General features: G+C 48.1%; 1 protein-coding gene across 3 annotated transcripts in view; it reads right to left on the minus strand.

Moving 5' to 3' along the window:
* Positions 1–13,569, minus strand: part of TNR (tenascin R) — a 1,024,744-nt gene that overhangs the window by 129,792 nt on the left and 881,383 nt on the right. For all 3 annotated transcript variants that reach the window (XM_085601599.1, XM_085601598.1, XM_085601597.1), the window contains exons 11-12: positions 6,788–6,877; positions 3,315–3,578 (exon numbers count right to left, since the gene is read on the minus strand). In XM_085601599.1, coding sequence (XP_085457725.1) covers positions 3,315–3,578; positions 6,788–6,877 — 354 coding nt within the window. The remainder of the gene's footprint in view (positions 1–3,314; positions 3,579–6,787; positions 6,878–13,569) is intronic.

A 13,569-nucleotide genomic window follows, 5' to 3' on the forward strand; every position in this document is an offset into this window, starting at 1 on the left:
TAAAACTATCGCCCTTTTTACAAGAGGGTGCTTACATGCATAATTGCATGTTAGCACCCTTTTTCCCCGACGCCTCCCTCTAATGAGATGCAAAGTGGGCATCACTGGGCGTACCCCGGATGGACTACCTTGTAAAATATCGCTGATGTTCACATCGCAATATTTACAAGGCAGCCCACAGGATTTTAGCATACGTTAGATTTTGGCGAAAACCAAGGGGCATATCTACAAGGCGGCGATAGAAAATTATCGCCGCTTTTGGGGCCGTTTTCGGCCGAAAAGCGGCGATAATTGTATCGCCTAATTAGCAAGGTCACGCTAACGCGTGTAACCTTACATTAGCGCACGAATTCCTAACGCCCAGCTTTGCATCTCTAATGAGATGCAAAGTGGGCGTTCCTGACCTGACATGACAGGAGAAATGTCGCTAAGCGACATTTCTCCTATCATCAAGCCCCACGCTGTGAAGCATAGCGGCAAGAAAAGTAGCAATAACCCATTGTTATCGTTACTTTCCTTACGCCTGCTTCAGGACTGACTCAGCCATGATATCCTATGGAAGGTGGATATCATGGCTAAGTTTGTGAGGCCCTATCAGCAAGCTAACGCCACATTTCGGGAGATTCTCGCTGGGTTCCAGTGATAATCTCACGTTAGGCAGTTAGCGCTAGGATTTTTATCGCTTTTGAGATAAGCGATAACCTTGCTGATACGACCACAGGGTCGTATCAGCAAGGGTTATTGCCGTTTTGCAGGGAACATCGCTGGAAAACCAGCGATGTTCCCTGCAAAACGGCGATTTTTCCCGTTATCACTGGATTTCTTATCGACGTTGTGAAAAGCGTTGTTGATACAGCGCTATCACGGCGATGAAATCCAGCGATAGGATAAACATCGCTAAATGCGCTTAGCGATGTTTATCTCTAATTGTTGTTGATATGCCCCTAAGGTACCACGGGGCGTATTTACAAGCAGGCGATAAAAAATTATCGCCGCTTTTCCGGCCGTTTTCAACCGAAAAGCGGCGATAATTTTATCGCCTAATTAGCAAGGCCATGCTAACGCGTGAAACCTTGCTTTAGCATGGGGATTCTTTACGCCCAGCTTTGCATCTCTAATGAGATGCAAAGTGGACGTTCCTGACCTAACATGACAGGAGAAATGTCGCTAAGCGACATTTCTCCTATCATCAAGCCCCACGCTATGAAGCATAGCGTCAGGAAAAGTAGCGATAACCCCTGTTGTCGCTACTTTCCTTACGCCTGCTTCAGGACTGACTTAGCCATGATATCCTATGGAAGGTGGATATCATGGCTAAATTTGTAAGGGGCATATCAACAACAACCGGCGATAATTATCGCTGAGCGCACTTAGCGCTCGGATAATTATCGCCGGCTAGCGCCGATTTTTATCGCTGAGATAGCATGTTATTAGCAACGCTTATCTCAATAGCAATAAAAATCCTGGTGCTAAGTGGCTAACGTGAGATTATCGCTGGAAACCCAGCGATAATCTCACGTTAGCTTGTTGATAGGGACAGACAAACTTAGCCATGATATCCTCCTTCCATAGGATATCATGGCTAAGTCAGAAAAATACCAGACGTAAAAAAGCAGCGTTAACCGCGGTTAGCGCTGCTTTTTTTGTCTCTAACAGGGTTAGCGATATTCTTGATAATAGGAGAAATGTCGCTTAGCGACATTTCTCCTATTATTTTACTCTGGAACGCCCCCTTTGCATCTCATTAGAGATGCAAGGGGAAGCGTAGAGTAAAAGGGTGCTAACATGCGAATTTGCATGTTAGCACCCTGTTGTTGATAGGGTGCTAGTTTTATCTCTGCTTTTTTGGCTTTTAAAGCCAAAAAAGCAGAGATAAAGGCCCTTGTTGATATGCCCCCAAGTCCCTATCAGCAAGCTAACACCACATTGCGTGAGATTATCGCTGGGTTTCCAGCGATAATCTCACGTTAGGCAGTTAGCGTGAGGATTTTTATCGCTGAGGAGATAAGCGTTGCTAATAGCACGCTATCTCAGCGATAAAGATCCACGCTAGCCGGCGATAATTATGCTCACGCTAAGAGCGCTGAGCGATAATTATCGCCTGGTGTTGCTGATATGCCCCCACAGAAGTCAAATTATTGTACTTTGTGTACTGCTAATGAGTGATTCCTCATAACGTTGGTCAGGCATTCATTAGGTCTTTTCACTTCAGTAAAATGGCTGACAGGCGTCAGAAACGGGCTTATGATGTGATGTTTTGAGAGGCGCGTGGATTCTTCCACTGTCGATTGGGCTCGAGAGGTTAATACTGAGCTCATCACAAAAGTGACCCAGGCCGGCACGGAGGAAGTAGGAATTTGATGAAAATAAATTTCCGGGACCCTGATAAGAGGATGTCAGTGTCAGTGATGTGAAGATATGAGCGCCCGTGTACAGCGTCTGCGACAGCTGCAGAGCAACCCCCTGCCCAAGAGAGCATTTTCAATTATTAATGCCTGCTCATTTCGACTACATGAATGTGAGAGCAGGAGTTGAAATATGATTCATTTTGTACTGTCACTTCAGACGGCATTGTCCTCAAAGATCACCAGCTCTCTGGCGCCTCTTGCCCTCCCTTTCTAGCCGCTAGCCAGCCTCGGCCTCCTTCTCGTCATCTGACCTTCAAGTACAGTCTGTAAGGACAACGCCCCCCGTGCCCCCCCTCCTGCCTAAGCCTGGTCCAATGTCACAATCCTCTATCATTGGCATGGAGAGGGCGCAATGGGCCCTAATGCACGTGAGGCATATGGGCCTCCCTGCCCACACTTTTGTAGTAAAAGTTAAAATGGAGGTCCAGGTGGCCCCTCCTAAATCTGTGCCCTGTGCCACTGCACCTGCTGCTCTATTGACAACTACTCCCTATGTCTGTTCAACCCTACACAATCCGATTCCTACAGTAAAGAATATAAGGGACTGCAGGGTACCCTACGGAAGGATGTAATGTTATTTTTTTTAATTCGAGGAATAGCCCACTTAGCAACCAATGAAAACTGGCTTTTTAAATGTAGGGCATATATTGCTAAATGTAGTATCATTAATGTGCCTTCTTGCTCTGGTTAACATAGTATCTCTTTTGGATCTGGTTATATTTTCATACTGCTATTTATTTATTTAATTTTATTTCAAATGCAAGATGTCACCTATTAGTTTCTTTCCAATCATCTGCCGTTAGTGCCAATTTAAGACCCCACCCTAGTGAAGATTATGTTTAGAGTTCGTGTGCCAAGAAACACCATAGCATAGCACATCCTGTTGTTACTCCTTCTCTGCGGTACCTGTGAAGGCGTCCACGGTAATCTCGGAGCTCTGCTGCCGGCCCCTCTCTGCCAGAACCGAAATGGTATACTCCGTGCCTGGTTCCAGGTCAGTCAGGTTCAGCACTGATGTGTCCTCGGGCACCGTGACCTCGGAGGCCATGCCGGAAGCAGCTGTAAAGGTGACCCGGTAGTGATCTATTGGGCCCTGGGCCTTGGTCCAGTGGAGACTGATGGATGTCTCTGTAGATGCCGTCACCATAAGATCACGAGGACTGTCTAGTTCTGGGGATAGGAAAGGCAAGAATGTACAAGTTAGTAATGTCAGTGTCCACAGTAGCAGTTACGCTCTTACACATCTGATGGTACGGAGCTACGTGAGAGTAGACGTGTTAGTAGTTAGTCTAGCTCCATCTCAGATTTCAGGGTCTTGTTATCATATACTATCCAAAATAAATCTCCTTGCTGAGTCGTCCTGCATATGCCTTATTCAGTATTTTTGACAACATCCTCAAATCACTTCAGTAGGATGAGTTGAGGTACGCCTACGAGCCGTAGAGACCTCAGTGCCACGTTCAACACTGTTGACTATAGGATGGTCCTTCATTATCTGTTAGATGTAGCAGGACTCCTGCCCTTCACTCTTTCTCATCCTTGCTTTCCGAAAGATCTCGCCAAGCTAATCTATACTGCCCTTCTGGCTTGTGTTGAGTGTCCTACCAGGTATCTTGCTTCTGTTTAAAATCTATCTCCCCCTCTTTGAAGATTAGGAGAATCCACAGCCACAGCTCTACAGTCCCTCTGTTGATAAGATATAATTAGACTCTCATATCAACACAAGGCAAGACCAGTGCCAACCTGCTGGCATCTGCCATGTAGCTATAGATAACTGCAGTAGCAGAGCAAGGATGCAATAGACTCCCGTGCAAGCGAGAAAAATGGTCCATTTGACACTTGTTTGGGTAATATAATTCAGCAAATATCATGGTTCAATGGGCCCCTCATGGCTTTGGCCCTGGCTCCACGGCGGCTGCCGCACCAATGGTAGCTACACACCTCAATAGATGAAAGATTCTTGGAGCCTAATTATTTCAAAACAGAACTACTGTCCCTTAACACCAAACGCACCAAAAACCTCCACAGTTAGCAAACATCTCAGCCCATCATAAGGGTCAATCTATCACCTTAGTATCAGCACAACACCTAGTAGCAAGATTTGAGTCAAGAATGACTCTTCAAAATGGCCGTCACCTAAATCTGCCTACTCTGACCTCTGACCTCTGACCTTACCTTTGTGTTCATCCTACCAGGGTACCAACAGATGGAAGTGGGTCCAACCATCAAATGCTAGTGTCATTATACAATTCCGCTCTGTGTGCTAAAACCATCAAATCTTCAGTCTCTACTCCTCATGGAATGCCACTGCTAGGTTGATAGTTAAGACTAGGCAATATTTGCCAAATGGGAAACCAGCATTTTGCACAAAAACACAAGTGCTGCAAATAGCAGCCACTCGCATTCTGGTAGTTTGCGCTGCTCACGTGGGCGCATGCTAAAGGTTTGCCACTAATGGTGCTTAATTACATGACGTGGTGTAACAGTGTAATTGCAGGAATTACGCTTAACTAACGGTATGCAAAGTAACTGAAATTACACAAGATTATGCCTGAATAACAGAAATGTCAGCAGTCCCTGGATGGTAACAACATGGAATATATGAACGGTGTCCTCGTTACACTTAAGTTCTCTTCTGGCTCTTGGCCAACATGTGGGTGATCTCCCAATCCTCGTGCCTGGTCTACAAATGCATCCATGCTAGAAGCCCATATAGGGCAACAGTGGCATAAAGCATACTTGGGGCATATTTACAATGCCAATGCAGCACTTTTACGCTGCTGGAGCGTCACTTTTATGACACTCAGGAGGTGTAGTGTGGCAGCCCATATTTACAAGGCCACTGCATGGCTTTTCATGACCTTGTAAATATGGAGTACGGCAATGCCGTACTCTGCGTGGAAGAGGCATTCCATGGGTGTTGCTGTGTGTGTTCTCACGCAATACCCATGATTTCTGACATTGCCCCAGATTTAAACATAGCATAAATCTGGGGCAGAGCGAAAGCTAACGCCTTCCTAAAGCAGGCGTAGCAAGGAGAAATGTTATATTTCTCCTCATATTTTCGTTTTTCCACGTGTGCTGCATTCTGCAACATACATGGAAGAGGCAAAGGCCTGCTTTGATTGATTTGCACAGGAAGGTGTCCCTTCCTGCACAAAAACAATCATGCCAACAACGCAGACACCCTTGCATGGTGCAAGGGTGTCTGCGTTGGCACTCGGCTTCAGTTTGTGTGTCTGCAGAAAGAACAGGAATGCACCATAGCTTGTAGAAAGGGCGCATTCCTGTCTTTTTCTACTGACATAGAGCAGCGTAGCTTGAAGGCTTGCAGTGCTGCCCAACCTGGCATTTTTCCATTGGAGAACTCTCTTCAAATAAAAAGGCAATTTTCTGGGTCGCCAAAACCTACAGCACACCCCCCCTCCCCCGCAGTGCAAAGTGCCTTAAAGGAAGGCCGAGTTTCCCGATTCAAAATCATGCACCTTGCAAGCCCTCACACAGAGGCCAAACCCCATCTCCTCCAGAAAATGTATTTGGGGTATCTCTGCAAGCACAGAAGAGACTTTGGGAGATTTAGGCAACAGACCCAGATTGTGACGATACTTGAGGGCATATCAGCAACAACCGGCGATAATTATCGCTAAGCGCACTTAGCGCTAGGATAATTAATGCCGGCTATCGCCGAATTTTATCGCTGAGATAGCGTGCTATTAGCAACGCTTATCTCAAAAGCGATAAAATTCCAGGCGCAAGCTGCCAATTGTGCGATTATCGCTTGAAATACAGCGATAATCGCACAACGTTTGGCGATAGCTTGCTGACAGGGCAGGGCAGACTCAGCCATGATATCCACCTTCCATTGGATATCATGGCTAAGTCAAACTAAAAGCAGGCGTAAGGAAAGTAGCGATAACCAAGGTTAGCGCTACTTTTCTTATCGCTATGCTTCTTAGCGTGTCCATTGATAATTGGAGAAATGTCGGTTAGTGACATTTCTCCAGTTATTTTGAGCTGGAACGCCCACTTTGCATCTCATTAGAGATGCAAAGGTGGGCGTTATGGGAAAGGGCGCTAAGGCAAGGATTCACGCGATAGCGTGACCTTGCTGATATAGCGATAAAATTATCGCCGCTTTTTGTCCGAAAACGGCCGCAAAAGCGGCAATCATTTTTTATCGCCGCCTTGTTGATATGCCCCTTGGATTGTTTCATTAGTTGCTCTCATTCCGACAGTGCCACCTAGAAGAGGGTTCCCGAACCCCTGAACCATGGCATGTTCTGTTTACAGCCCCATTATGAGAAGATATATTGCTTACTAACCTTACTTCTTCCTAACAACAACCTGCTTTGCTTTAAACACCGTGACATATTACTCACCTGTCCTGGCATTGATGGTGGCCGGCAGGCTCTCCTGGTCATCCAGGACCCCAGAGATCCCAATGCCATACTCTGTTCCTGGCACCAGATCTGAAAACAGGAGCAAAAAGGCATGGTGATGTGAGTGGGTGGCAGTGCCCATTGGGCAATGGGAGGGATTTGGGAGTGTGGGGTGGTTATATAGGAGAGGGTGATGAGACTGAAAGTAAGGGGATAACATAATGGTGTCACTGTGGACCTAATTCTCTCCTCCTTTCATGAAACAACCTAATGCATGCTCGAAGTTGCAGTCCCTCTTTGGGGTCTGGCGGTCTGCCAATCAGAGAATACCTTACAATTCAATTAAATTTCGCCCCTGCTCAGTGACAATTTCGGACTAGTGCTCTGAAGTAACCACAAGATGACAATCATCTCGCTCAAAATACCTTAAAAAATTGGCATGAAAGACCCTGCAGCTTATAAAGGGTAGGAAGAGGTCCTACAGCCACCTCTCTGGTTTGCAAGTCCTGTTCCTTCCCACAACAAGAGCCTGCTTACCTCATTTCCAGGCAGGTCTTGAGCTCTTGTCTAGATAGTTTCTAGTCCTCTCTTTTGCTAGCCAGTTATGATCACCTTTCCACCAAACAACTCTAATCCACTCCGTTCTCATCCACTCGCATATCAGCACTTCCCAGCATGCCTCTCCACAATCTTCAGCTGTCTTCTTCCCACCTTACAATGTCTCTTCTTCACTCAGTGGTGTAGGAAGGGGGGTGCGGGCCGCCCCGTGTGTCATTACTGAGAGGGGTGACAAATGGCAAAAATATGTGTTTTAAACACATATTTTTGCCATTTTGCCAAGCCGGGGGTGACAAGTGTCATCACTAAGGGGTGACAAAATGGCAAAAATATGTGTTTTAAACACATATTTTTGCCATTTTGTGAAGCCGGGGGTGACAAGAAATTTTCATCACCGGGTACCACCTGACTTTGCTACGCCACTGTGCTCGCTCAGTGCCACATGATTTTTTCCTTCCCAAGCTCCATTTTGTAGTTATTGCCTCTGTCTTTCCCTCTCATTTTGTCAACACTTGAATTCTTCTATCGTTCTTTCCAGCCCCTCTGCTCACCTTTGGAAATCTCTGCAAGGGTGCAGATCACTGGGAGAGTTCTCCAATAAACTTCAGGGCAGATTTATTAAAAGTAGCACAATGCAGCACAGCAACCAAAGTTGCTGTGCTGAGTGGTGCAGGAACAGACCATTGAAGAGCCAAATACTAAGAAATGCAGCACTGAAGCTCTCTTTCCCAGCGCTGACACACACACAAGCTGCCTAGAGCCATGCACATAGTGCAAAGTGGTGTGCATGATTTCTTGCATAGGGGTTGAACTGAAGGGTACCATTCCAATACAAAATGCTAGGCTGAGACATACTTTAAAACTCTTTCCACATTGTTTGTGTGCTGCACAGAGCAGCACGCATGCAATGTGGGTGAGGGTCAGTGAAATAAATACATTTCACCTTGTTGGCGCCTGCCTCAAGGAGGGGTTATGTTTTGGTGCAAAGCCCTGTCTACCATCATTGGTTGTTAAGGCTTTGTGTCAGAAATCTAGGGCAGTAGTGTGGGGATGCCCAAGTACCACCCATTGGACATCCAATTGATGCAAAGCAACTGAAAGTTGTTTTTTTCGCATTACTTTTAGAGCTACTTTCCAATGTAAAGGTTTTGTGCCTAAAAGTAAATATATTTTCAACACTGCAATGGTTTGCAGCACTTTTTGTGATTTTTAGACTGGCATTGATAAATCTGTCTCTTGGTCTTTCACTTATCCTATGTGTCAAAAATATAGCATAGATTGGAAAAAGTGAGAAATTACAAGAGGGAAAAAAATCTAGAAAGAAACTTCTAAGTAGAGGTAAAAAGGGGGAGAGAGTGAGCAACCAAGAGTGAAAGAAATAAAGTAACAGAGAAAGAGTGAGGAGCTAAAGAAAAAAAATCAGAGTGGCAGAAATGAGAGAAAGGGGAAAAAAGAGTGAGAGCAAGAGTGAGTGAGTGAGAAAGGAAAAAAGAAAGAGTGACAGACACACACACACAGAAGGGGGTAGAATAGCACAGAGAAGTAAATCAAGATGTAGCGAGATTAATAGAGAAAGAGCTTAAGATGAAGAGAGACAGATGGAGAGAGCAAATTTGAGATTGATGGAGATATATCGATGAGGAAGAAATGGTGATTGTGATAAATAGGGAGAGAGTCAAATGCTGAGCGATAGGCTGTGAAAAATTGAACGAATTTGGGACCGAGGTAGAAAGGCACACAGGGAGAGCAATGGAGAGAGACAGATGAAGCTAGGGAGCGCGCTGTATGGCAATGTTCGTGCAACTCAGCAGAGCATTTCCATGGTGTTCTAGACTCTCTCATTGCTGGGTTGGCACTCAGAGCAAAGGGTCCTGGCACATACACCATCACCACAACGTTACCACTGCTACACATCAGAATCAGGTTATAAATCTATCCCACCCTCTTTAGTATCAAATGATGGTGGCTGCAAGTTGAGCATGCTAGCCCTCTCTAGGATGTAGAGCTGCATAGGGAGTTTGGGGCTCATTCTTTATGCTCTGGGAGATGGAGGGGGGTTCTTTGATTTATCTCTCAAATTCTACACCAGTCGATGTCTGCCTCTTTGAGGCATCCTACACCAGAGCAAGTGATAGGGTTGTATTCTTGTTTTAAGAAAAAACAGTGTTGAACCACATTAATTGGGGCTACAAGTCAGCAGCGAGACCTACCCGGACCGGGCCCTTAGGTACACCTAAGAATGCTGCACCGGCCTCAGAATGACTTTTCATAGCCGAAGCATGTCACATAAACACTTGCATGGCTTGGGTCTCGGTACCGTGAAGAAAAGGTTCACGATGTGCAACTAAGACAATGTGTCTGGTGGGGTCGAGACTGCCCCCATGACGATGGACTAATGTGTACCACTGCCCGAGTGACCTCAGGTACCTGAGGTAACTACAAGTGAATTTGGTATCCTGACTTTCTTTTGGCCACAAAATCCTGCGCGTGTGCTGTGGTCCAGCCTGAAATTGACCATGACACCCAGACGCTATCTCTGAAGTCAAGTTCGGAATGGCACAAGTGCACCCATTAACTGACACACGACTACCCTCTGCGTCTCTGGGACAAATGCAAAGAGTGATAGTGGTGGCATACCGTTTTTTAATACATGGTGGCTGCACAGGTGCAATTTGTGTGAACAATGCCTTCTAGCGGGATTCCGTATTGTTGTGAGTGTATGCTTTAACCCGTGGGATCCATCTTGAATTGCCCCTGGTTTTGATACGGAAGACGATGAAGGTGTTGAGGCAGCGTCTCGAGACAGTGGGAGCGTATTGCCTACGATCCTGAGTCGCAGGGTGTAGCTCCAGACACTGAAGTAAAGAGGAGATGACAATACTGCTTTTAGAAATTCCATGTGACCTATTAAGAAGGGGTCTGCTGACTAATCCTTCATGAGCACTGCCAATTGGGTGATATTAGAGGGAGAGATGTTTCTAGGCAGAGCCTGGGCCTTGTGTCCTTACTGGAGTGGTCCATCCAGGAAGGCTAATGATAGACAAGTGCAGGAATTCACACTATTGTGCTCATGTAATGGCCACTCCTGTTTGAAGCCTGCATCATCACAACCTGCTGAGAGAGCCATCACCTCACACAAATAATTGTCTGCACTGCAAAAAGAAGATGCAGTTATGAAAAAGAACCTCCCCAAACTGGTTCCTGAACTGTAGACAATGGAACCATATCCCCTGTTTGGAAATTATGTATACATGTGGGACCCAACTCTTCCCACTTTGTATCAGTTCCATGCAGCTTCAGTGATCAAGAACATAAGTACTCCGCAGAGTACACAAAGATCTGCTGTAGTCCCGGGCTGGCATCATTGATAGCCAGTCTCCCAGAGGCAGGGGGACATTGCCCGAAATCTCATCTGCATAGCTTGCTGGGGAAGATGTGTGCCTGCCAGAGACCTCGAGAGCCAGCATGCTGTTGAGCGAGGAGAAGGATGTGCCTCGCCCCACGGGAGCCGTCTGCCCAAGGAGGAGACGCCCAGCCACAGTGTCTGCTGAAGGAGGGGCCCAGAAGAAGCAGATAGCAACTGGCCTGCCAAGTAAGTGTTTCCAGAGCTGACCTATGTGAACCCCTTGCCGGACCTAGAAAGTAAGCGTGAACACAATGATCTACCAGAACATCTGTTCAAGCTAGTGTTTAATAAAAGAAGGGTAAACTTTGCAGGTAGCCTTGTGCCATGCTGTGGATGGCCATGTGCATGGTAGATAGTAGCTTGAAAGTGGCCGGTTACTGTTGCCTTTTTCATTAGTAACCTTGTGTTGGACTTGGCCCTTCTGGCAAGTTCACCCCTAAAACTTTTTGCATTTATCATAGCCTTTTTCCTATGTTGTATTAGTGGTTTTAGGCCTCTAGGCGCTTTTACACTGTGTCCCAGTGGAAAGTGCGTGCGCTCTGTGTGTGTTTTAGTGAGACTGACCTGCCCTCCCATAGGAATGCATGGGGGATCTGAGTGACCGTGTTAAGTCCTGATGTGAGAGGAGTACAGGGTCGAGTTTGGTGTGTGCGAGCTCGTGAGATTGAATGCTGAGCAATGATGTGTGCGGCGTTACTGTGTCTAGTGTAGAAGTGCCACTTCTAGAAGCTGGCATATCTGTGTAATAAATGTGAAGTGACTGTCTGGCTTGTGATTGGCTGGTGTGCCTGGCTCCAGGAGTCAGGATGGGTCTGCCCCGGTGGTGAATGCAGAGAGCTGCATGTTGATGGCAGGGAGGAGTACACCTGGGACCTGAATAGGGCTGGGCTTTCCCTCCACAATGCTGGCTCCACCCCCTGTGGTGCGTCTAATGTCCCTGGCCTGTCCTGTGAATAGGGAGAGGGGCTGAGCAAAACAAAGTGCTCAGGAACCAGTTGCATCTGGTTCGCCCCTTCCCTGCACCTTTGGAGACAAAGGATTTTGTGTATAAAAGAGGGGCTGTGACCCCATGAAAATGTTCTTGTTCTTGGACTAGAAACTACCAGGGGCGTGCTGCTGTTGGAGCTCAGGGGAAGGCTTGTCTCCCTGGGCCCTGCCCAGCCCCTGGATGCCCTGGATGCTGGAGCACGTCTTTTGGGACCCTCCTGCCTGGCCTGAGGATGGCTGGGAGACTGTCCTTGCCCTGAAAGCCTTGCCCTGCATGGCCTCTTGGCCCACGAAGACTGGCTGCTGTTTGACAGACCTGCTGCTTTTCTTTTATTTTCTGAAGATGAACTTGTGCTCACAGCGATCTCCAAGGACCTGGAAGCGAGCTGCCCCCAAGTGCGTCCCGCATCGCGGGACTGCCGTGAAGCCGACCTGTGCCTGCCCGCACCCGTGTGACCCGCTCTGACCACGAGCCGTGCCCACACCGTGTCACTGGGCTGCCCACATCCGCTTCGCCCTCCTCTGAAGGGCGCACTGTTCTGGCTGCCCGCACCCATGTGACCCGCTCTGACCACGAGACGTGCCCACACCGTGTCGCTGGGCTGCCCACACCCGCTTCGCCCTCCTCTGAAGGGCGCACTGTTCTGCGTACCACTCCCCTCATTGCCGTTTCCGTTGTTCTCGTAGTAAGAGAGGCGGGAGCCCACCCCGCATGGCCGCCTGTTTTTATTTTTAATTAAGTGGGTGCCCACCCCGCTGTACCTTGTTATTTGGAGGGAGACTACCCCTCGTGGCGCTTTTCACCTGGTAATCAAAGCGGGTGCCCACCCCGCGTTTCCCCGCCGCGGCCCGAGCCGCATTCAAAAATCGCCGCCGAGTCCGCGGACTGCCTGGTTGTGGGTGGGGCCGCTAGGCGGAAGCAGAAGTGCGGCCATACGCGGGAAGAGGAAGTCCCGGTGCCTCGCAGGCTCCTCCTGCAAAGTCCCAGTCCCGAGATGGGGGACCGGGTGAAGACCGGCGCGTCAAGAGGACGGGGCTCTCATGAGGTGAGAGAGCCCCGCCATGACCGCCGCCTGAGTGAAGAATGCCGCCACCTGAAAGGGGAGCCCGCGGCGCCAGCAGAAGAGAGAAGTCCTCTCCCCGTCAAGAGCTGGTGAGTCGAGGCGGCTACGGGGAGAGGCTTGGCGCATTGTTAGTGCCGGTCAAGGCACAGATTCCGAGCGGTCCCGCCAGGAGAGCGGGCCGCTCCACCGTTGTGGGGGTATTATTATCCTAGAGCCTACGTGGCTCCAACAGCTGGCATGATTGATCTAGAGCCCCAGATGGCTCCAACGGTTTGGGGCAAGCAATTCCCCAGCCCTGTAGGGGCCAGAGGGCACTGAGGTGCCGTGCCCCGATTCTTTGTTGTCTGCTGCCCCGATGGCCAGGGCACTCCACGTTTTGGGGGCATATTTCATTTTAAAAGCGCCAGTGCGCTCCACAGTACTGGGAGACATGTTGTTTTTAGAGCCTAGGTGGCTCCCACGTCTTGACATTATTTCAAGGGCCATTGAGAGCCCATGCCTCATATTTGACTTCCCCAGCTGCGCAGCACTTAGTGCCAGCTGCAGCGTTTAGGCCCTGTGCTTCAGTGCTTAATTTGTGCCAGTGCTATCCGGTGCTCAGCACCGGCACCTTTTTATAAGGGCCGGGTCTAAACTGCCAGTGCCAAACTACATCAACAACATGACTGCACTGCAGTCTGCACGTCATGGCCAAAGTATATTAAATATAGTTGCTTTACTGCAGTGTTGCTCACTTCACAGACAGTCTCCAGAACCCTCCGCCAGTG

This window comes from Triturus cristatus, chromosome 4_2 (assembly GCF_964204655.1).
Source record: "Triturus cristatus chromosome 4_2, aTriCri1.1, whole genome shotgun sequence".
Lineage (NCBI taxonomy): Eukaryota > Metazoa > Chordata > Amphibia > Caudata > Salamandridae > Triturus > Triturus cristatus.